The 21,023-nt window shown below is 49.0% G+C and overlaps 1 protein-coding gene across 1 annotated transcript; it reads left to right on the top strand.

Annotated features, from left to right (window-relative positions):
- Positions 1–262: 262 nt before the first annotated feature.
- Positions 263–20,335, top strand: LOC135899141 (cyclin-dependent kinase inhibitor 1-like). The gene is made up of 3 exons (XM_065428412.2): positions 263–750; positions 15,576–15,685; positions 16,650–20,335. Exons 1-2 carry the CDS (start codon positions 525–527, stop codon positions 15,668–15,670), a joined length of 321 nt encoding a protein of 106 aa, XP_065284484.1. The 5' UTR covers positions 263–524; the 3' UTR covers positions 15,671–15,685; positions 16,650–20,335.
- Positions 20,336–21,023: the final 688 nt, after the last annotated feature.

The following is a 21,023-nucleotide window of genomic DNA, read 5'->3' as shown; positions in this document are numbered from 1 at the left end:
CGTCCGTGCGCTGCCGCGCCTCACAAACTAACCGGCAACCACAGCGCGCCGCACAAGCCCGGCCGAGCGTCCCGCGTAGGCCGGGAGACTCTTTTTGGCGCGAAAACTAACCAGTTGCCCTCGCCGCCGCCGGCCGTGTTTTCATCGGCGGGCGGGCACGCGACGAAACGGCACGGCGCGCGTGTTTTTTCAAACTGGCGCGCCACTTTCCTCTCTCGGAGCAGCGACCGATGGACCGGTTATGCGGCTTCCTCGTCCTCCATCGGCTCCCTTCTCTCGCCCTCTTTATCGACTCCTCACCACGTAAGAGGAGAGAGAAAGCGAGGTCGCGTCAACTGGGAAAGGAGGCGGCCGCCAATGGGCGCCCGGGAACCCGGCTTCGAAAGCATCGGCGCCAAACGAATCTGACGCGCGCGCCCACATCGACCGCGTGGAGGGACCGAAGCCGGCCGCATCTTCCCAACACTTGACGCTCCGCCGTCCATCAGCTGCTTCGTTCGCCCCAGCAAGGAACAGCTCGCGCGATGGGATCGCCGCACGGCAGCCGAGCGTGCCGGCGACTGTTCGACGACGGCGAGGAGAGGGGCACCAGGCGGACGCTGGACAAGATGCAGGAGGACAGCTCGCGGGCCTGGAACTACGACTTCGGACGCGACCGGCCGATGCAGGGCCGATTCCAGTGGCAGCGCGCCGGCGACGACGACAAGAGGTCGCAACGCCGCTGGGGCAGCGACGCGTCGCCGGGCTCAGGTGAGGAGAGCGCGCGCGCCTCGCGCCAGGCACGTGCGCAGCGCGACGCCTCGCTTGCCGGGCGCGCCGTCGGTCGCGTGACGTAGAACCTCCACCCCCCCCCCCCCCCTGGCGCGTCTCAGCAGGCGAACGGGTTGCGCGATGCGCACGCGAAGTAGGAGATTTATGTTCGCGCGCCAAAAAGAAATTCGCCCGTTTCTTACCTCTACTTCTCTATCTTTAGTCCATGAGTATTTCCGGCTTCCGCGTAAATATCCTGGTGCACCTCACGGGGTCAGAAATACAAGGTTGCGAACGTTTGTCGACATGAGGCACGACGATTCTAGAGTCCAAGTTGCGAACGGCACAGTGGATGGAAGACATGCTTGTAGTCTGGAGAGTTTCAAAATAAAATAAAGAAATGTTGTGGTGAATTTTATTGCCGGCTGCAACCACTGGCATCTGCAACGGGTTGTCAATGTCAACGGGTTGTCCAATGTCATTTTCGCGTGAACTAAGATATTCGTTCGTGTCTAAATGCAGAAGAAGCATCAAATAACGGAACGCGTTCAAATCATAACAGTGCGTTTTACTACATAAACAAGTGCACCGAAAAAAAACCTTAAGCGTTCATTTCATCCAGACACGTCTTTAGAACAACCTAGGGTATTGCCGTAAGCGCGAACTTAAGCAATTAAGGATCAGTTGATTTATGCGCACCAATAAATGCACGTACATGCTGGTAAGAAACCGTGCACGAGTGAGCAGAACGAACTATTCTCCCATAGATGCGGAAGAGGTGCCTTTTTCAGTGCTTAGCAGAGTCCTCACTTTTGTATTCAAGCCAACCCCGCCCTGTCTTGTCGTGGCTTTCCCTGTTGTCTTCAGTTCAAAATTCTTCAAATGTCCCAGCTAATCATGGGCATTCATAAACCGCGGTAGTCGGATGCAATCTAGATAGCGCCCATTACTCGGTGCTCGAAATCATATCTGCATGCTCGTCCATGACATTTACAAACCTCGGGTGGAGTAGCAAAATCCCATAGCATATACGCGGAATAGGGGCGACTGAGCCGTTCGTTTACTTCTCCTTTTGCCTCCCCACTTCAGATTAGCTTTGGACGGGGACGTCGCACCGCCTCCAGTCAGGAACACCTGCTCGAGGCGGCCAAACAACCAATGCCGTTCCGAGCTGCCGGGCGCGCGGGAAAAAAAAAAGAACGCTAAAAGAAAAAAAAAGGCGGGAAAGGCCGCCGCCAAGACTCGCTGGCTCTTCGCGGTAACCCGTTACGGCCCCGAGACGAATGGGGCAAATTTTTGGCGGGAAGCGGAGGTGGCCTCCGTGTCGAAAGGCCGTCGAAGGGGGAGGGAACGAGGGCCCCCTCTCAGTGCAGCGACGTCGACGCTGGCGTCGTTGCTTTGGAGAACGGTGTCGCGCGCCTCTCTCTTACCCGACCGGAATTCAAATGGCGCGGCATCAAATAGCGCGCGCTCCCTCGCAATCGACGACAGAGGGCGTGATCTGATTGGCCGAAAGGGAATAGCGACTCTAGTAGGCGCAGACGAAAAACGAGCGGGTAAAATCGGCAGCCGTAAGCACTGAGACTCGTGAACCTCGACTTGGTTCGTGGGCATCGCCCCGGAACTTTGAAGCGGCAGCTGTCTTTGGTAACGATAGTTAGGTATAACGTACTTCTCTGTTCTTGTAATCTCTGAGGTTTGCACTGCTGTACGCGGGTCACGGGGCGTGCAAGGTTGACGTGATTGAGCGGTAGAGACACGAATTTCGTGCTTAGTTACGCTTGTTAGCCTGCAGTTATACTTCTGTCGTACATTCTTTAGTTTATTATTCAGTTTTGAGCCCAGAAACACAGCCAACTGGAATAACATGCAGACTCATTAAACAATGAACTTGCAGAGACTGTCGAATGATACGTTTCATTCTTACCACTTCATTGTCAGCTCTCCCAAAACTCAATAATTTTCTGAACAAGTCAAACAATGCAGCCTTGCATACCCGACATAAAACTACGTCCCCGTCTTCAACAGTGTGTCATTTTTGAGCATCAAACTAGATTATAGCCTAAGTTTTTGTCAACGCATTTCCTTCGTCAAGTTTCATTCGCTATTAGAGCATAGCTCAACTCAAGAGCGTGTTTTTCCAAAAACGCGTTATTAGCCTTTTATTTTGCTTTCATACATAGTCACATCACTTACAGTATTGTTTCGTGGGGAAATACTTATTGCCGTCAATTTCCTCTATTCAGCCCTTTGCAAAACCAAGTAATGCGCATTATTACTAACAGCAGTTATGATGCGAATGCTGATTCATTACCTCGTGGTGGTGGCGGTAAATTTTATTGAAAGGGGGAAGGGTAAAGGGGGACGTGGCTGAGGGATCGGGCTCAAGTAAGGCCAACACACTTGTGACGAGCTTGTTCAGCTATCACCTCATAATTTTGCCCTGCAAATTACGTACTAAAGAGCTTTCACGCGAATTCGTTCATTCTATGTATGTTATAAATAAAAAGTAATGCTAGGTTTGCACACTTCTTTTTCTACTTCCTATGGTTCGTTCCTACAATGGAGAAAGGACATAACCTTCACGGCTACAAAACTATGGAATGATTTAGCCAACTCCGTCAAATCTTCATCATCCTTTCATATATATTAAAGCATGTCCTAAAGTAATTCTTCATGTATAATTAAGTTTACACCGCTCCTTATACTTCAGTGTGTAATTTCTACGTGTTGTTAGTATTTCGCTATAAAGTTTCATAAACCTGCAGCTAGAGCACTGTATACGACCTTGTATTTCGCGTGTTAAATTTTTCTTAAAATGTATTTCGTACCATTATGCTTGTTCGTTTTCTTGTTTTTAACTTTTTTTACATATAATGTTTTTTTTTTATTGTTGGTCTTCTCACGTGTCTCAGTTTTTCTTTCTTTATTAACCGTGTATCGCGTTACAGTTGCTGACTTTGGTACCCCTTCGTTTGTATATTATCGGTAACATTTCCTGTAAGTTAGCGAATAATAAAGTGATACTGAAAGAGGCAGCTGTTAAAGCTAAATATTTCACCTGATGATTTACGTTGAAGTACTGATGCTCGCACAGCGTCATTGTAATATGCAGACAAACTGAGGAAAGACGCATTGCGCATAGCTGTTGCTGTTTCGGTAGGCGTTAAGGTCAGTCCCTCTATTGACAATGTTTTCTTTTTTTTTAAGGGATCATTTAACTACAAGCATTACTTACTATAAAATACATATAGCGTACTTTTCTGTTTCTTGATTGGAGCAGTTTACATTCTCAACACTTTTGTGCAGTACACAACATCCGTATCAAAGTACCACCAGTTACTAATCGTCAATGCAAAGCAACATACAGGGAAGTTGATGAGTTGTTAGGCTGAAAATATGAATAAAAAGATGGCAGGCACTTTTATCACAGACTCTGAAACAAGCCTGTCGTGTTCAAAGATAAGCGCCGTAGTCTTAAAGGTGTCATATAGATGTGAGCCGGGCTCAAAAGGCAAGAACAATATACGCTCAGAGAGCGGATGGCCCTCGAACTTAGTAAGGACAGAAGAGAGTTAACACCTGTGTTCTTATAACCCGCAACAGTAGCAGCTAAGGTTATGCATGGCTTACTCATAGCCTCACAATTTACAAGAAGGGCTAGCTGCTTGCCGTACCAATGCGAAAGCGCTGGCATTTCTAAACACCGTACCGAGCTACAGAGGCCAGGGGAGCCTAGGTTCCAGTCGTCGCGAGCCTGGTAGAAGTCAGCTGCAGGTGGAGGTCGACGGAATGCAGCCGCGAATGTGTGAAGTATTTCGAACTCTACCAAGTCAAGATTAATTAATCAGTTGGCGTAGTTTTCTTGAGAGCATATATTCTTGTGAACTGTATATGAAACGAATGTGTGCACTCACACTCAACGAAAGTTTTTATAATTACGAAAGGGAATTGTTTTCGTGAGGAAGTCCATTCGTGGCCGATATCGCGCAATAGAGTGCAGGTGGGCTCAATGCCGCCGATTGATGAATTAATAAATAAAGTAGATCATTTGTAAACAAACAAAAAATGACCGATTTGAAGTCTACTTATAGTGAACACAATGTTTAATAAAGCGGTGCTACAGTATACATGGTTTCTGCTCCCGGAGCGCAGAAAGTGCTCTTCACATAGAAATATATTTTAGCACATGAAAGTATGTGAAATTACCCTATTAAAGCTGTAACACGCATGGTCATTTCTTTTTCAGATGTGCATTGCTACGAAACAAATTATCATATGTGTGAGCAAAACGGAGGCTAGGTATTTCGAGAGGCGTTTGTTTATAGCGTAGCCGAAACCAACTTCGCATGCTCCTGCTTGCAGTGCTACCATATCGCCCAGGGTGGTGGTGCTGTACATTTTCGAAAGCACACGACAGGAACCCACCCTTCGTTGTCTTTCTTACCTCCGCGATCACCTTTCGTTGCTTTCCACTCGGAAGGTTTTCGAATGTGTCGCATTTAGTACATCGCGTTTTATTTGTTTATTTTTCCGCTCCGCAAAAAAAAAAAAGATAGAAGAGATCGTACAAACACCGGAGGGCAAACTTGCTCGAGCGCGCAAGCATAGTGCACCGAAAGCGAAAGCGGCATATCTCGAAGCCAGTCGTGCTTGCAGCTCCGCAACTCTGCTCCCTTTTCGACGCAACGTAAAGCCTCGCGTGTACGCTTCACGGCTGGACGGATCTCGAGTCTTCCGTTTCGGTCGGCCGCCCAGCACACTCCGCGCAACGAGAGAGCGCGCTGACCGGCGAGTGACCGACCCCTCCCCCCCCCCGGCCTTCTTGCTCAAGAGCGTGCCCCCACCACTGAGCTCGATGGCCCCCGGACGTTGACTCGGCTGCCGCCGCTACGGGGCCAACGCTGCCGCTTACCGTATACTCCCCTCCCCCCTTCCCCCCCCCCCCCTTCGTGTACTCACCTCGCCAAGCGGGTTGCTCCCTCGCGCGCGGAAATGTCGCGAGCATTGCCCCGCAGTGGAGCGGGAAGTCCGCGCTTTCCCTCAACCTGCAGCAGCCCCAGCAGCATCGCCAACATGTTTCACCCCCCCCCCCCATCCCCCTCCACATCATTCCGCTGCGCAACTCAGTTGCTTTCGTGCGGCATAGAACAAGCCTGCTCAACCGCGCCCCCTCGCCCCTCCCTTTACGGCAGTCCGTCACCCGGTGATTCGGGCGCACGCATGACCCCCCTCCCTTCCGAGTTCTTGAAGGGTGCAGCCACCTGACTGTATTCGGTGAGAGGCCCAAGATGCCCCTAACCTCGCGCTTGCGATCGGGGGCAATCCCCCCTCCGCTTTCCTGCATTCGAGTGGAAGGGCAGCGGAGGAACAGCGGCGATGACCTGCCTGCTCATGTTTACAAACACGAGCATGCGCTTCGCCTTGTGGTCCGTTCGGGTGGTTAGCGCCCCTGCTGCAGCTGGTTTCGCGAGAGGCTTGAAGCCACCTGCTAGGTACGGTGGCGTCCCCTCACGGGTGTCAGGAAAAGGGGGATGCTCTCGCTTACGGTGACGTTGAAGACGGCGTAGATAACTGTGGCGGTCAATAAGGCCCGTAAGGGTTTCGCAGTGTATTTGGAACAAGAGAACGGACGTGATAACTCAGCCAAGATTGTGCCTGCAGCTTTCTTCGACATGGCACCATGCGCGTAGTTTCAGTGTTGCAGGTTCGGGTACGATTCTCTGTCGAAGTTTCACTGCCTTTGTCGGTAACTTGTCCGTGCTTTCGTAGTCTTCAATTCTCCTCAGCACCTTGAGATAACTCAACCATAATGCTCCGTGTAGTTCGACCCACGTTTTTCATTAAGCCTGCTCGGAAACTGTGGGTCTGATGAAACCTAACTTCAATGAATAGAAATCTTGCCACTTGTCCGCGTGGGACAAACCTCGATCCTGGCATTGAATTCCTTCACTTATTACCGAAAATTTTGATTCCAGCATTCGATTTACTGTAGGAGTTTAGTATATCATCGCACTTCCCGGACAGAGCGAGCATAAACGGATTTGGTCATTGGTGTAGTGGAGTGACGAAAGAAGTCTTCCTCTGCAAGCTGAAGCACGTGTCATTTACCGGTATACATTTGAATCGCATTCTGGGTTACTTAAATTGCACCTAATTTGCTACATTTCTTCGGTTACCTAATTGATGTAAAGCTTATGTGCCCGGTCCTACTTATCCACAGGCTGAACCTTAAGCCGTGCACAGGCCATCGTTTTCAACGAATAGTTGTCATTGCGCATCAACTTGAGAAACACATTGCCCTTTTGACCACTTGAGGCAGTAAGAAGGTCAGAAGCCAAATATTGTATCATTCATCTTGCAGTTCATAGCAGGACCTCACATAGCTTCCATTTCTGCTCTATGAAGAGATAGAAGGGTATTAGTTTGGGCTAGTTAGTTTTCTATTCTAGACTGTGTTGTGCAGCGCGAAGCGGAACAAGGGACACCGAAATAAGACGAGGGCAAGTGCTTACTTCACACTGGGCTTTGTTTTCTTGATAGGGGCGCCTTTCTCTGATATCGAACAAAACTTGTGTAGGGCAGAAACCAATACACGTACACCAACTAGATCACCGATTTAAGTCGATGGGCGATTTGCTGGTTGTATGGAATCAACGCGACCTTACGGTCCCTTTCTGTGGGCAGCTCTTCGCTGGCCATGGCTCCGCTGTTACGTATTCCTCTCTTTCCGCGGATTGCCTCAGCTACTGAGACGAGCAATCCGTCAGGATAACCCGAGGCGTTTAGGCGTGTAATTTGTGCTTGAAAACTGCAGACACTGCACTGCAGTGAAACAGCATGCAGTAAACTAGTAAAGAGGGCTATTGTTTAGGCGTGCTTCTCTAATGCATTAGACCGGTCCGGCCACCACCGACTAAATGGCAATCTTCAAGCACAAGCTACCCGCCTAAAAGCCTCGAGCTATCGTGATGGATTACTCGCCTCAGTGTCTGAGGCAATGCGCAGGAAAAGAAGAAAGCCTAACAGCGAAGCCATGGTCACACAGTCTAAAATGAAGACATGCTCTGCACCCAATATAGATAACACATGCTTCGCGAAAACAAAAAAAAAGGTCGTGCAAAAGTGCTGCACACACTCTTACAATGCGTACACGTCTGTCTGTTCATACACATGTTGCTCATTTCCGTGTAGAGCCTTTCGAAGCGTCAGTGGAGCTACCGCCTGAAGCATTGCCCAGTCCTGAGCTGGCCAACAGAAGATGTAGGAGAACGCACCTGCGCTCGATATTTTAAGGCGCCGTTTCGTAATTCGTGAAGCAACACTATAGGGCTCCACCCGGCTTCGTTCTCTGTTCGTCTCACAAGGTCTAAATCACCCGCCTCGCTGCCGGCAGCGACCAACTATACCTCGAGTGTTCGGAGGCGCTTCTCAACAGACCGTAACTGTTCCTCTTCCGGGAAACTCGTACGGGCTTCTAATACCCACCAGTGCCGCGCGTACCGCGTTGCTTCCCCGCTGCTAGTTGCGTCACTGGCGCGGTGCGATCGTGACTTCCCGGTTGATGCTGCGGCGCATGCGCTGTTGCAACGCGGTGAACTCGCCGCAAGGAGACGAGCGAGGCGTGGCCCTCGTATATCTAACCTCGGCCTGCCCCACCGCCGCGGAACAAGAGAAGAGTACGCACGCCCCGGAGAAATGCAGCTGCCGACCGCGTCGCGTTCCGCGAATGTGATCGCGGACCCGTTCCCGGAAGACGCCACGCTGACGACGACGACTACGGAGGCGCGCGCCATGGGCCCCACTTTCGGGGGTGCGCCTCGGGATTCCTAGCTGGGGCGTACGCGTCCATCTTGTCCCGCCGGGGACGTCGTTTGTGGCGCCGACTCGTTGTCGGGTTAGCGCCCCCTGCGAAACAGCGCTCGCAGCTCGCGAGTGCGCGGAAAGACCCTCAATTTACGGAGTGTACACCCTGTATGTGCGCAAGCGGAAGCAATATACCGTATGTGACGTGCCTTCGTGTTGAGCCCCGAGGGACCTCGGTCATCTCGTAGGTACTGGAGAAACGCCAAATTGAGAAAGGAACGGAGGCACGAACGAAGGACCGCGAAGGAAAAGACACACCCACGCGAACGCGCAAACGTAATTTTTCCTTGGCGTTTATTTTCTTCTAGCGTGACTGCTGTTCCAGTGTAGTTTTATACTGCCGACCTGTAATTAATACTCGTCTTCAACATGTGTTCCCTCCTGCGAAAGTATTTTTCGTTTTTTCTTACCGTTTCAAGCAGTAATGCATGGCCGAGGCGTTTCGTAGTGTCGGTACCTTTCTTACATGGTGAAAATATGCAAAGTGCATATAATAGGCTCATTTCTCCGGTGACGAATGCACTCTAAACGTCGCATGCCGGTGGAAGATACGCATGTAAATGATGTGAGCAACATGTGGAAGACATTTTGCGGCACTGCGTACTATAGATCCTTCAGAAAAACGCCGTGCTGACGCATAGTACATGTTGCTCATTATCACTCACGCATTGATAAGCTGCTTGTTAGAGCGTAGCTAGTGTGATTGCCTCGCTTTCGTGCAAGACTCACCGACACATGTAACCCCTAACACAATAACAGCGCACCAGTAGTTAAATATTCGCGATTTTACAATGTGCTGGTCTCCATATCTTGAAAAACTGTGTATCGCGGGAAAGCCAGCGTGCCAGTTTTCAGAATGGTCTAAACTGATGCCCCTGCAAGCTACATCTAGGCCTCGCTATAGGTAAATTGATCTACGGTTATATTTCTCGTGTGATTTCTAATATAGGACGAATGCGCACTAAAGACGGGAAAACTTGTTATAGTTGCTGCGAAGATATAATTGCACTCGTCGTTAACTTTGATACAAGCCATAAACACGTGCAATGCAGAAGTTAATTAATGACGCTGTATATCAGTAGCTGGAGGAATAAACATGGTTGTGGCTGGCAGGTTACAATACCATGTCGAGATTAAGGGGAAAGTTGTTCGCCACATGCACTGTGGTCATATTTAAAATAGCTGCCGTACATACATCCTTCACAATGCTTTTATTTCTTTCATTTATCACAAATGCGGCTAGAAATGCTGGACTTCCACGGATTATAACGACATTTCTGAAAGTCGAGGCAGTACCATAACAGTTCAGCGCACTCTTTCTCCGTGCTGCACAGGGTGCAACGAAGCTAGAGACGCGGGGTCCATGTAGTCCTACCAGGGTTTCATTGCAGACAGAAAGCTCTCGCTTGGCAACATGAGCAGGAGGAGTGTTCCCCTCGCGTGTGCCCAAGAACTACTGTTCCCGGAATGACATCGGATGGTGCGTCAGGCAAGGGACGCCTCGCGGATTTCTTCATTAGCACGAGAGAGGCGAACAGATGGAAACAAGTTGACGCATCCTCGCGACCCTGAGAAAGGATCACTGGCGGACCAGACGTGCCAGACCAACCCCCGCCTTGAGCGAAACCATCACCGCCACGGCTGCTGTGCCTCGAGGAGTGCAGTCAAACGTCGTGGTTAAGTCGGAACAGTTCGCCGTCGTCCAAACGTCGTGGTTAAGTCGGAAGAGTTCGTCGTCGTGGCTTACTGCGCTTGCTCGTGATAATCATAACCCGATGCGTCCCTTCCCCCCTCTATGTTGCCCGTGGCAGCGCAGGCGAATGTTACACGATGTGAGCAGCTCTCCAACTCCTCGCTCCATCGCTCTCTCTCTCTCAGACACACTCGCTCAAAGGAGAAACGGAGCGTGCCGATCGTCAAGGGCGCGTGGAATCGAAGGGGACCAGGAGAGAAGGGAGCCCCCCAACCGGGCGGAGGGAGGTTCAAGGGGGACAGGCGTGCGTCTTGCTTTGGGATGGGGGAGGAACGGGGAGAAACGGGGGGTGAGGGGGGCACAAAGCTACCGCGCATTGCAGGCCAGCCCAACAGCCGAGCGATCTTATCCAGGCGGGCGCGTTCCCGTCGCGTGCTGCTTGCACGAGAAGACGGGTGGGGGGGAGTGATCAGTGCCTGCGTGAAGGTTGTGTGTGGGGGGGGGAGGTAGGGGGGAGTTGCGGGGGTACTGATAGCGGAGGGGGGCGCGATAGGGGGGGGGGAGGGGAGGGGGCTACGGGGCTGCTGTGCCGAGTGGCAGTGACGTGAGCATGACGCGTCCCCGGGGACGCCCGGGGAAAGCCGGGTGCACCGACCGGTTGGCGGCTGGCTGCTGTGCCTTGCACTGTGTACAAAACACGGCCTTGCCCTCCTCCTCGCCCTACTCCTCTTTCCTTCTCCTCCTCGCGTGCCCGGGGGCCGCCGCGGCGTCGGCAACCAGTTCGCGGGACGTCGCTGCGTTTGCAGAAGCGGGGACACCTGCTGCTGGCGCGCGCGCGAGAGGCTAGCGCGGTGGCAGGCTTGCGCGCAGCTCCCATTACAAAAGCTGAGCGCGTACACACGCCTTGCAACGCGCGTTCTGATGCGCCTATATGCCGATTAATATTCGCCTCACGGCACGGCCAGCCACTGCACCATTGTCCCGCGCCATGAATAACGGCTTTCTTTTAGGCGAAGCATTCGTTGCGAGCTTCGGCCGCTTTTTTTTTTCTTTTTATATATCTCACTGTTCTTTTCCTTTTGCGCCTGCTTTTCTTCGCCGTGGATTCGGAGGACTAGTTTGCGACGCTTTAGGAGCTGTCTCTCCTTCATCCTCCTCTTTTGGGAGCTGTCAAAAAATTGGGCGCGATCGGGCAGTGATGGCCTGTCAGCGCTCACTGGGATTGTGCTGCTGATTTGCTATCTGTTTGTGTCAGTTCGCAGTGGGGATTATTCTTCTTTTTCACCGTCACTTCCAGCTTTTCTTGTTTTGTTTTTTTTTGTTTGTTTTTGCATCCGTCCGAGTTATCTCGTGTGCCGCCTTTCTGTTTATACCAGCTGTATCGGCCAGTGTGCAAGAAAGATCAAAATATTATCAAAGCTTGTAATAGTGGGATAACATAAGAAGCGCAGTACTTATATAATTTTGAGTGCAAATGAAAAGGTAAACTTTCCAGTATTCAGGAGCATTGAAAGCTTATTTCAAGTGGCAAATCTCTTCATTTTTTTTCCTCAGAAACTTGCTGTAAGCGTATGCAATAAAAAATACATTGCGCATTACAATATGTGATGCCTTATGCACTCAAACAAGCATCAGCAAGAATTTTCCCTCTTAGGAAAGTAATCGCTGCAGTACAGTGCATTTAATGCTGCAGGCTTCGAATGGGCTTTCTGAACGTTTTTTTTTTTTTTCTCGCAGGTTTTCACGTGCGTGACACAATTTTCTTTTCTCGAATATCGCTGTGGCCCTTAATGGTCTGCTTAAGCATCCAATTTTAATATTTAACGCGATACGTACGTGCCAAGTCAGGTATCACGAGTGACCCAACGCGATAGAGAGCTACAGTGATGGCATCTCTACGTTCACTTAAGGCAGCCCGCAATATTATTTCGTGGTATTCATGGAGCCTATGCGGGTGCAAAGGTGGGTAACAAAGACTCCTTTCGTTTACCTCCGCCTGCAAGTGCACCGGGAGTATCTTTGCGAAACCCGCTATGGTTATATTCGAACGGTAATGCACATCTGCAGCTTTCTTTGTTTACTTTTTTTGTCGCAATAGCAATAACTTGGACACTCCAAGCGAATGTTTGCCGTCGCCGTGAGGTTCTGTATTATTTAGGCATATGTATGCTATATGCCACGCCATGCTATGTGAGGTGTGGTGTACGCAGGTGTATTTCCACACCGTTGTATCACTAAACTTGCTCGTACCAGGCTTCATGTTTCTGACAAAATTATTCCTCAGAATTTTGAGAATGGCCGCCCACAAAAAAAGTGTCATGAAACAAAGGACCGACAGTGCATGCCATTTATCTCAAATCTTCTCAGACTTGAACACTAAAAGAGCGAAACAATAACAAAGCTCAAACCCGACATTGATGTATTTTTTATTGGTGCGGCTGTCCACTACCTCCGGGATCGGCCCAGGAAAGAGGTTTGAAACATACCCAATGCGGATAAGTGTTGGTAAAGTTAGTTGCTAACAAAGTCGTTGTTCTTCATTAACCAACATAAATTGTCCGATGGCAGGGATAAAACGGATGAGCACAAACACAACAGCTCCTTTTTCTTTTTTACTTTGCTTGCGCTTACTTCAATTCATACTCTCACTACAATTACGAGTCTTACTCTTCGTGTACATTCTAACATGGTTGCTATCGCATTCGTTGCTCCGCCCTTATGACGAAACTAATTGTTTTTTCCTTCGCCCGCAGAAACAGTTCTCGTCCGGAACCACACACACGAGGGTTTCGCACGAGCAGGTTTATCTCAACCAGCCAGAGCTCGTATCTTTCGGCAACTTGTCGCACCGCCGCGTCGCGCTCTTCGCATCAGGGAGACGGGGAGTCGTACACCATCGGCCCAGCCGAGGGGTATACCCCGACGGGAGTCACCACACCATCGCATGGCAGGTGCCCGCGAGGGCTTTGGGGGGGGTGAGGTTGTACTTGTTTCGTTGGAGCACGTGACGGCCACATGGCTCTCCGCCGAGTGTACAACAAGCGTGGTTCTCGCTGCTCTGGGGAGACTGGACGCGTGAGGGCGGTGTTGAGTTAGTGCAGCAGTTCCCCCGCCGCTGCTGCAGCAACAGCCGGGCGTGGCAAATACGAAAACCAGAATTGAAGCAGCACGCTAGCAAAAGCTTGTGGGGTGACGGGCGGGGGGGAGGGGGGAGGGGAACGAAGCCAGCGCACAGGTGCGACGTCTCTCGTGCTCGCGTCGTCGCTGGCTGACGAGGCGTCCTCGTGCTTCTCTGCGGCTGTTGAGGCGAGGGTACGATGAAGAGGGGGACAGGTTTGCACGTCGAGAGAGATGGGTTGCGGTGGGAGGGGGGGGGGGGCGAGAAGGAGGGGTGGGTGGGTGGTGGGGGGAGGCGACCGTTGCCAGCGTGTCCCCGGCCTGAAGGGGGCCCCCACTCTGCCGCCCTCCCTAATGATGGGCCGCCGCCGCCGTCGCCCCGCCAACCGGTCCCTCGAGCGCCCGGGCGGACCCCACCAACCAACGGGCGCCCTGGATTTGCCGCTCAGCTGCGCACCGCGGGCTTCAGCAGCACTGTCGGGCCGGCTGCAGCGATCAGCTGCGCGAGCAGGCATGCTCGCTCTTGCGAAGGCCGTGAGAAACAGAGGGGTTGCTACGGGCGTCTGAGAGATGCCACTGCAAAGACACACACGCAAGAGGCTGCTTCGTGGTGCTGTAAATATGATGGCAACGCTGGACCCCAGCGTTGAACTCGTGTACACGGATTGATGTTGGTTGCGCCACAGAGTCGTGAACAAATGTTGCATTGTTGCAATGACGGATAGCTCCAATATAGCTTACAGATTTGAAACCGAAGCGCATTGGGTGCATGCATTCTCGAGGGACTCCAATCAACAGGATGGTGTTGGTGGGATAATTGGCTCATTTCTGTTGACATGATTACCTCACGAAAAACAAACACGCACAAGGGCGCATTTACAAGACGAGTGCAGGTCATGTAAACGTGTTTGTGTGGTTGTGCCTTTTTCGCGCAATCATGCCAATAATCACTTGAATGCATGTACAATAACTTTGAAAAAAATATTTGCGCGCGTTCGTCATCGGCGATGTCATGATGGATGCACCGTTTTTTGACAGACCAGCAAAAATAAGAAGCACTGTGCTTTACTTAGCACAAGTAAGAGAGGCCGGCTGGGAATGCTGAAGGCTGGTGACTTATCGTGTTCCGCTGCTTAGCTGTCAGCCTCGAACTAGACAGTTGCCGTGCCCAAATCAGGGCCATGACCCATTGCTTTCGTGCTCAAAACAATGATTATTGTTACCTTTAAGAGTGAAGATTAACAAAACTGCAGTCTTCAAACTGAATGATAACGATAAAAACTGTAATGTTTCTGCTTGTGTGGATAGTGAAAAATTGTGCTTTGTCTTATTGATTGCGCACACTTCTGTCTCGTCGGTTTTCGGTACAATTACAAACAAGACGGTATACGTCCATGCAGCACCCGATGACGCTATCATATATGTGAGGAGACAGAATTCGTATAAATAAGAAGGGTTTGTGCTAACAGCAGGGGCGGATGAGAGTAGCACAAGCCTACTCGCCTGCTGGATTTTTTCATCGCTCCTCATAATTAACAGCTCAATAAACAGTGGTCGCTTTAGTGTTTCATGGACGTACGTAAGCGTAGTACCAGACTAAAATTCTCGTTCGGTCGCTCTTCCACCGGCGCCTTTTGGTCAGCCGCTTTCCCCTTTGCAAGTTATGAGGAGATCCTCAAGAAAAGACTAATGAAGATATCGCCGCACGCGGAAGACCCCGGCAGGATTAGTCAACGCTCTGTGTTCTGGGAATTCATTTGCAGTACGATGTAGCAAGAGTTTTGTACGCGGGGTTTGTGGAGTGAATAGTATTAGACATCTCGGTTGATTGCTTAGGCTGAAGAACTGACGAACGAAATAAAATGTATTGCGGGCATACATAAAGCTAAACACCTAATGATATGAAACATATTTGTGACTTTCTGTTAATGTCCATATATATGATGTCCGTCATATCATCGTCGGACATCGTATATATGATGTCCGTTCACTAAAAGCACCTCTTCATTATCCATATCTTGAATTTCTAGCATCCACAGAGCAATCGCCATAGGTGTTTAACATCATTATAAACATTGATAAGAAGTAGCATCAACAATAGCAACAATTACAATTACTCATGAGTCGCATTTCCTTTCATATTTTCCAGATTCACACAGACAGAAAGACAAGGGCTGTTCCTTCAAAGGAAGATGTGACGAGGTCCTGGGGCGCTCTGAGATAACGGGGAGGACTCCCTACTGACCACCGTTGACTGATGTGAGTATAACATATCATTTTCAACTTTCGGGGCAAAAAGAAAATTAACTTTTGCGACCTTGAAATATACAGTAAATTAGCGCACTGAGGGCAGCGCTCCAATAAAATATTGCGCAGAAGAACTTCTTTCTCGACCATCTGTTTGGTCCCAGACATTTAGAAACTGCGTCGGCACATTTTGCCTAAAGCCAGAATCCAACTGTGCCTAGGCATAGGTTCCCACATAGGTCGATAAAGAATACTTAGACTGTAATTATTTCTACGTCTACACTATAAAAAAGTTTACACCCGTTGGATTGTATTTTGCCTTCAAACAATAATCGTCGTTTGTCTTGCCCATATTTCATTTCTTTAACGCTGTGAGTCCGGCACTCCCTAGGCATGAAAGACTTGCGCGTTATCAGCGTGACACAGCATTCTCGACAGGAAAGTAACAAGCGCCGAGCTTTCAAGAGAGGAAACGCAAGCAAGGCAGATGCCGAAAATTGTTTGGGGACAAGATAAGCCCCAAATGGCATAAACCTTTTTCAGAGTGTAGTTGTCCCTCGATGTTAGAGCGTTGCCAAGGTGCACTCATGTTTCAAGTTGTACGAGTCTTTAGCTGCTTTGAATCCACTATCTACCAACATATAGCTTAGTGTCCCTTCACGTTTATGTAGGAGGGGCATCAGTATTAAGAAGAGCGAAAATGCTATTGAAGTCAGAACGAAGTCGCACTATTAGCCAACCCCAAAAAACATTGTTCTGACCATGGGATACCTATACATAGTGAGAAATGCAGCGGTGTGTAAAGATTTCAATAAGATCTAGATATAGTCCGTTCATGATGTTTTATGGTGCAAGGGCAAGAACCAGAACCAGAATCTCAGAACCTGACTCGCATTACAAAAAAATGCGTCGTATTTGCTCTCTGTGTAGGCTGTATTTGTTTTGTATATATCGATTTATTTTTTGCTCATTTCAGGTTTACGGAATACATGAACTCTCCAGACAAGACAAGCCACGCAAGCTCGTCTTCACTGGCTTCAAGGCACCACAGGTGTTCATCGACTAAAAGCATCCTTTCTTGATTGATATATTCCTATAGTGGTTCTCGCTATATATATATAAACCTGTACAGGATGGTCCTTGCTACCACACGCTCTCACACTGCCGTGGTAGCTCACTAGAACTTCTCTATAACCTGTACGATCCTTTGTTGAGCTAGGCTGTCATCGCACCTAGAACACTGCTTCTTAACGTCTGTTACATTACAATGCGGCAATACAACAGCACAGACAGAGTGCATTTAATTATTGTATATGGAATAGAGTTACGATCGCAGCGTTATAACTTCTTGACCACAATGACGACATCTACAATCCATTCGGTCATTTGAACTGCGTTCTGGAGAAACATTCAACACCGTTCCTAGAGAGAATATATTGGCACGATGACTACGCGTACAATGTGCAATATCATTCCGTCTAAAGAGAAGCTTCCACAGTATAGGGGGGTGCGCCGAAAAGGCCACTGCGAAAAAACGGTTGCGTGGCTACGAAGAAGGAAAGAGTTGCTCGATTCACTTTGCTGTGAAAACCCTTCGTAAAGCTCTCCTCAATTTCTTTATTGTTCTGCTCCAGCGCATCATCCGGTAAAAAAAAAAAAAACATGCTCAATGTTTCTTATCTATGATAAAGGGCGAAATATTCCGTCTTAAGAACACTGTATTCCTTGTCAGAGCCAGTCCATTATCAAAAAACAAAGCGAAGAGGGCTCTGTAGGCGCAGATGCACTAGCGTGCAGCGCATAGACGATACCCATAACATAACCCTAAGTCTGTCGCGCACTGCCATTTTTGCAGCCGTCTCGTGCGGACGACGCAGAGTTATCAGATGACCAGACTATCACTCGCTTCTTTATTGACACAAAGAAGCGCGGTGATCGTAATGGAATATGACGTGTACATACAAATTTCTTATTTACACAATTTCATTATTTTTTTGTTCTCATCAGTATTTTAATGTCCGTTATATTTATGCAATCGGATGGGCAATGTTTTTATTGAAAAATGTGTACAAATCAACAACGATCTCTGAGGCACTCGCCAGGAGATGGTCGCTTCCTGACAAAGTGTTGCCAGTGATAGTCTTTTTGTAGCCTGAGCACGTGCTTCAATTAGATGAAATAATTATTCTCTTGCGCATGCTCAATCACTACAAGAGTCAAGTTAATGACATTTTACGCCCATCTTTAGCAGCAAAAATCAGCGTGAAAGCGTCGAGGAAACCTGCTTTGTGCAGAAAAATTAGAGTGCCATGTGCTCAGGCTCGGTGTTCTCTGTCCACATTGTTTTGTTCCGTGAGCGACCTTCTCCACGCGATGCCTCCAACCTGTGAAAACTCAATTTGTACAGCTATATTCTGAAATTTCGAAAATATATGTGAGAATACTCGGTAGAACTATTTTTTCTGAGCATAGGAGACACAATAAGCGTTATTAACTGCCAAAGTATGTTTTTGTTTGTTTGTACTTATCGGCTGGTGCTGGTGGAAGGTGGTGATATGTAGAGTGCTTTATAACGCACAGGCGTTCACATTGTATATCCCTCACACGTTATGATCATTACGCCTGCTGTGCTCGTTGTTTTTTTTTTGTCTGTTGAAATCAAGAGATCGTTATATTGTGAAAGCAAAATAATTAATCGGCTTCGTTAATGTACTCCTCTTAAATTGGTCGAATGCTCTTGTGTTGGCCAAACGGCAAATGGACACAAGTGTTCCTTCACAGCTCGACACTGCTGATATGTGCTTTCGGACGCTCTGCCTCGTTTCAATAGGGGCCACAAGAGCGTAACGTAAGATCGATTTCTATAATTGTAACATTGCTAGCGTATCAGCGCACTCGTCGTGATTTCTTAGTTTCTAAATGCCAGTGAACACGGCATTGTAGCAGCTTGTCTTGCGCTTATTCCTCCACTGCTTGCATTAATGACATGGTGCGGACTAAAGTAGACCTCATGAAATTCGGGATGCGGTGATAGTTGGCTCCGTTACATCTAATACATAAACGGTGCATCGCAAGTTCTTTGTTACTGAGCCTCGGCTTACTACCGCCGACTTTTCCCCACTTCAAAATGATTCCTTTCATGTTTTTTATGCGAAGCATACTAGCCGCACAACCGCGCTCTTCCTTGCTGCGCCGCGCGCGGCCGCGTAGCTACCATATGACGTCATAACAGCTGCAAAAGCGGAGGCTCAACTTCTGCGCTCGCTTGCGGCCGCGTAGCTACATAGCCGGGTCTCAGCTCGTGCGCTCGCCTGCGGTCACACAGATGGTACTGTGGCCTAACTCCCGCTGCTCCCGCTAGGGCACTGACGTCACAACAGCTGCAAGCCGGGCTCAACTCTTGCGCTCGCCTGCGGTCGCACAGCCGGTGCTGCGGCCTAACTCCCGTTCCTCCCGCTAGGGCACTGGCGTCATAACAGCTGTATAAAAGAGCGGCGCGCTCTCGTCGAGGCCAGTTGTATAGCGCGATGACGGGAAAGGAAAGGGCCGCTCGGTTCGGTCTAGTCGAACCAAATATAGCCAAGCAACAGCAGTTCACCAGGCTAAACAGTGGTTCAACAACTAAAATAAAGGCTAGTATGCTTCGCATCCTGGGCTTAACCTTAGCTAAGCCACAGCCATTTTTTTCTCACCGTATCAAAAAGCAAGTTTGTCATGGCTGGCTCAGAAATTTCTTTAATATGCCTTGTTAGATGTGAAAATCGGCAGTTCTCCGCCTGGTCCCTGATGCAATGCTTCCCGTCTGAGCCTGCGCATATTCAAGAGGCATGAACGACAGCCATTTGTTCATTCCTGCAGCGATGCAATGCTAAGTTGTCGTCAACGTTACACCGAAAACCCATATCGCTCGTTTAGGTCAGTACTGTGTGTATTGCGATCTCGCTGTCTGCTGTGAACGATTTCCGCAGCACACGGATATGCGGACTGAAGAACATCTCGCCAGGTTAGCTGGTAATCCATCTCGATAACAGCTTCAGGGCGCAAAGAAACATACTTGCTTACACACACAAATACCCGAAGAAGAACTCGCTTTTTCACAAACCGCTCGCGTGACACAAGGGGGGGGGGGGGTGTCCTTTCCTGTGTGTTTGTGTGTGTGCACGTAGGAGAGTGTGCTTCTTTCTTGTAATCTCAAGCTCTTGCCGAGATACCAACTGAACTTTTTTATAAACCTGGCCCCGCTCTCATGTGCTTGTAAAAAGAAAACTAATTCATTGATCTTTTATGGTTGTACATTCTTAAGTACTGTTACAGCAAATAGCAGTAATATTTTTTTATCTTATCTGATTCCGCTATGTGGGTTAACATCTTGTCGTACCGTGAAGCGCTCGCTGACTTGAATGTGATACCGTACGCATCATACTTCACATGATAAATATTATTCATCAACGATGTTCATACTTTGTTTGTCATCATCGTACTTAAATCTTTGGACTTCACTTATGTTTGCACGTTGTCTTGGTGGAGAATATTTTTCTTGTGTGTTATTGTTCCGGTGACCATCTGAAGCGCATAAATATTTCTCATCCTGCTCTCTGCTAGTATGTATAAAGTGTTGAACTTATCCTGCTATAATGAAAATAAAAGAATTCATTAGGCCTTCATGGTGTGCCTGTCTCTCTCTCTTTCCTTTCCCTCTCCAATTGACTTGATTTCTGCTTTAGATCAACCTATTGTGTCACTCTGTCTCAAGCCATGCGAACAAAAATCCGTGCCCGTGATTCTTGGCTACTGAGAATCACGTATGTTATAGATTATGTATTAATAGTTCACTTATTATCCGATTCTAAAAGAAGGTTCAGCATAAAATTGATACTTTTTCATTCGTATCCACTCCTTTAGCCTTAGCCATAACATAGCCTTAGCAAATACGGCATCACACTGCGCCGCTGGGGTCACCGCACCTCCCGTGCATCTGCCGCAACCGCTGGTACAGCCGCACGGGCACTTCCGACGCCCGTGACTTTATAACCGCAAGAAGCGCAGGCCATGGGCAGAGGTGCCGTCATCACACTCTTTCCTCCTCTCATCATTCGTCACAGGTTTTAAAACACATAAAGCGCATGAAGGCCAACTCGCTACACTAAGGGCGCTTTCTAATGCATGTATGGTGTTTCTCTTACAATGCCGAATTTATGTGGTTCTTTTTGGACCCAAGATTAAATAAGTCTTAATTTTGGACGTTGGCGGTGCGCTTGAAGCCTGCTTCACCTCCGCTGCGGGTCGGGCCGGTACGGAACTATCTCCGGGATCGGCCCACGCATTCCTGTGCACGCGCCGTGATGCGGAT

This window comes from Dermacentor albipictus, chromosome 10 (assembly GCF_038994185.2).
Source record: "Dermacentor albipictus isolate Rhodes 1998 colony chromosome 10, USDA_Dalb.pri_finalv2, whole genome shotgun sequence".
NCBI lineage: Eukaryota > Metazoa > Arthropoda > Arachnida > Ixodida > Ixodidae > Dermacentor > Dermacentor albipictus.
The sequence above is the reverse complement of the archived record's forward strand: the minus strand, read 5'-3'. Positions and strand labels throughout refer to the sequence as shown.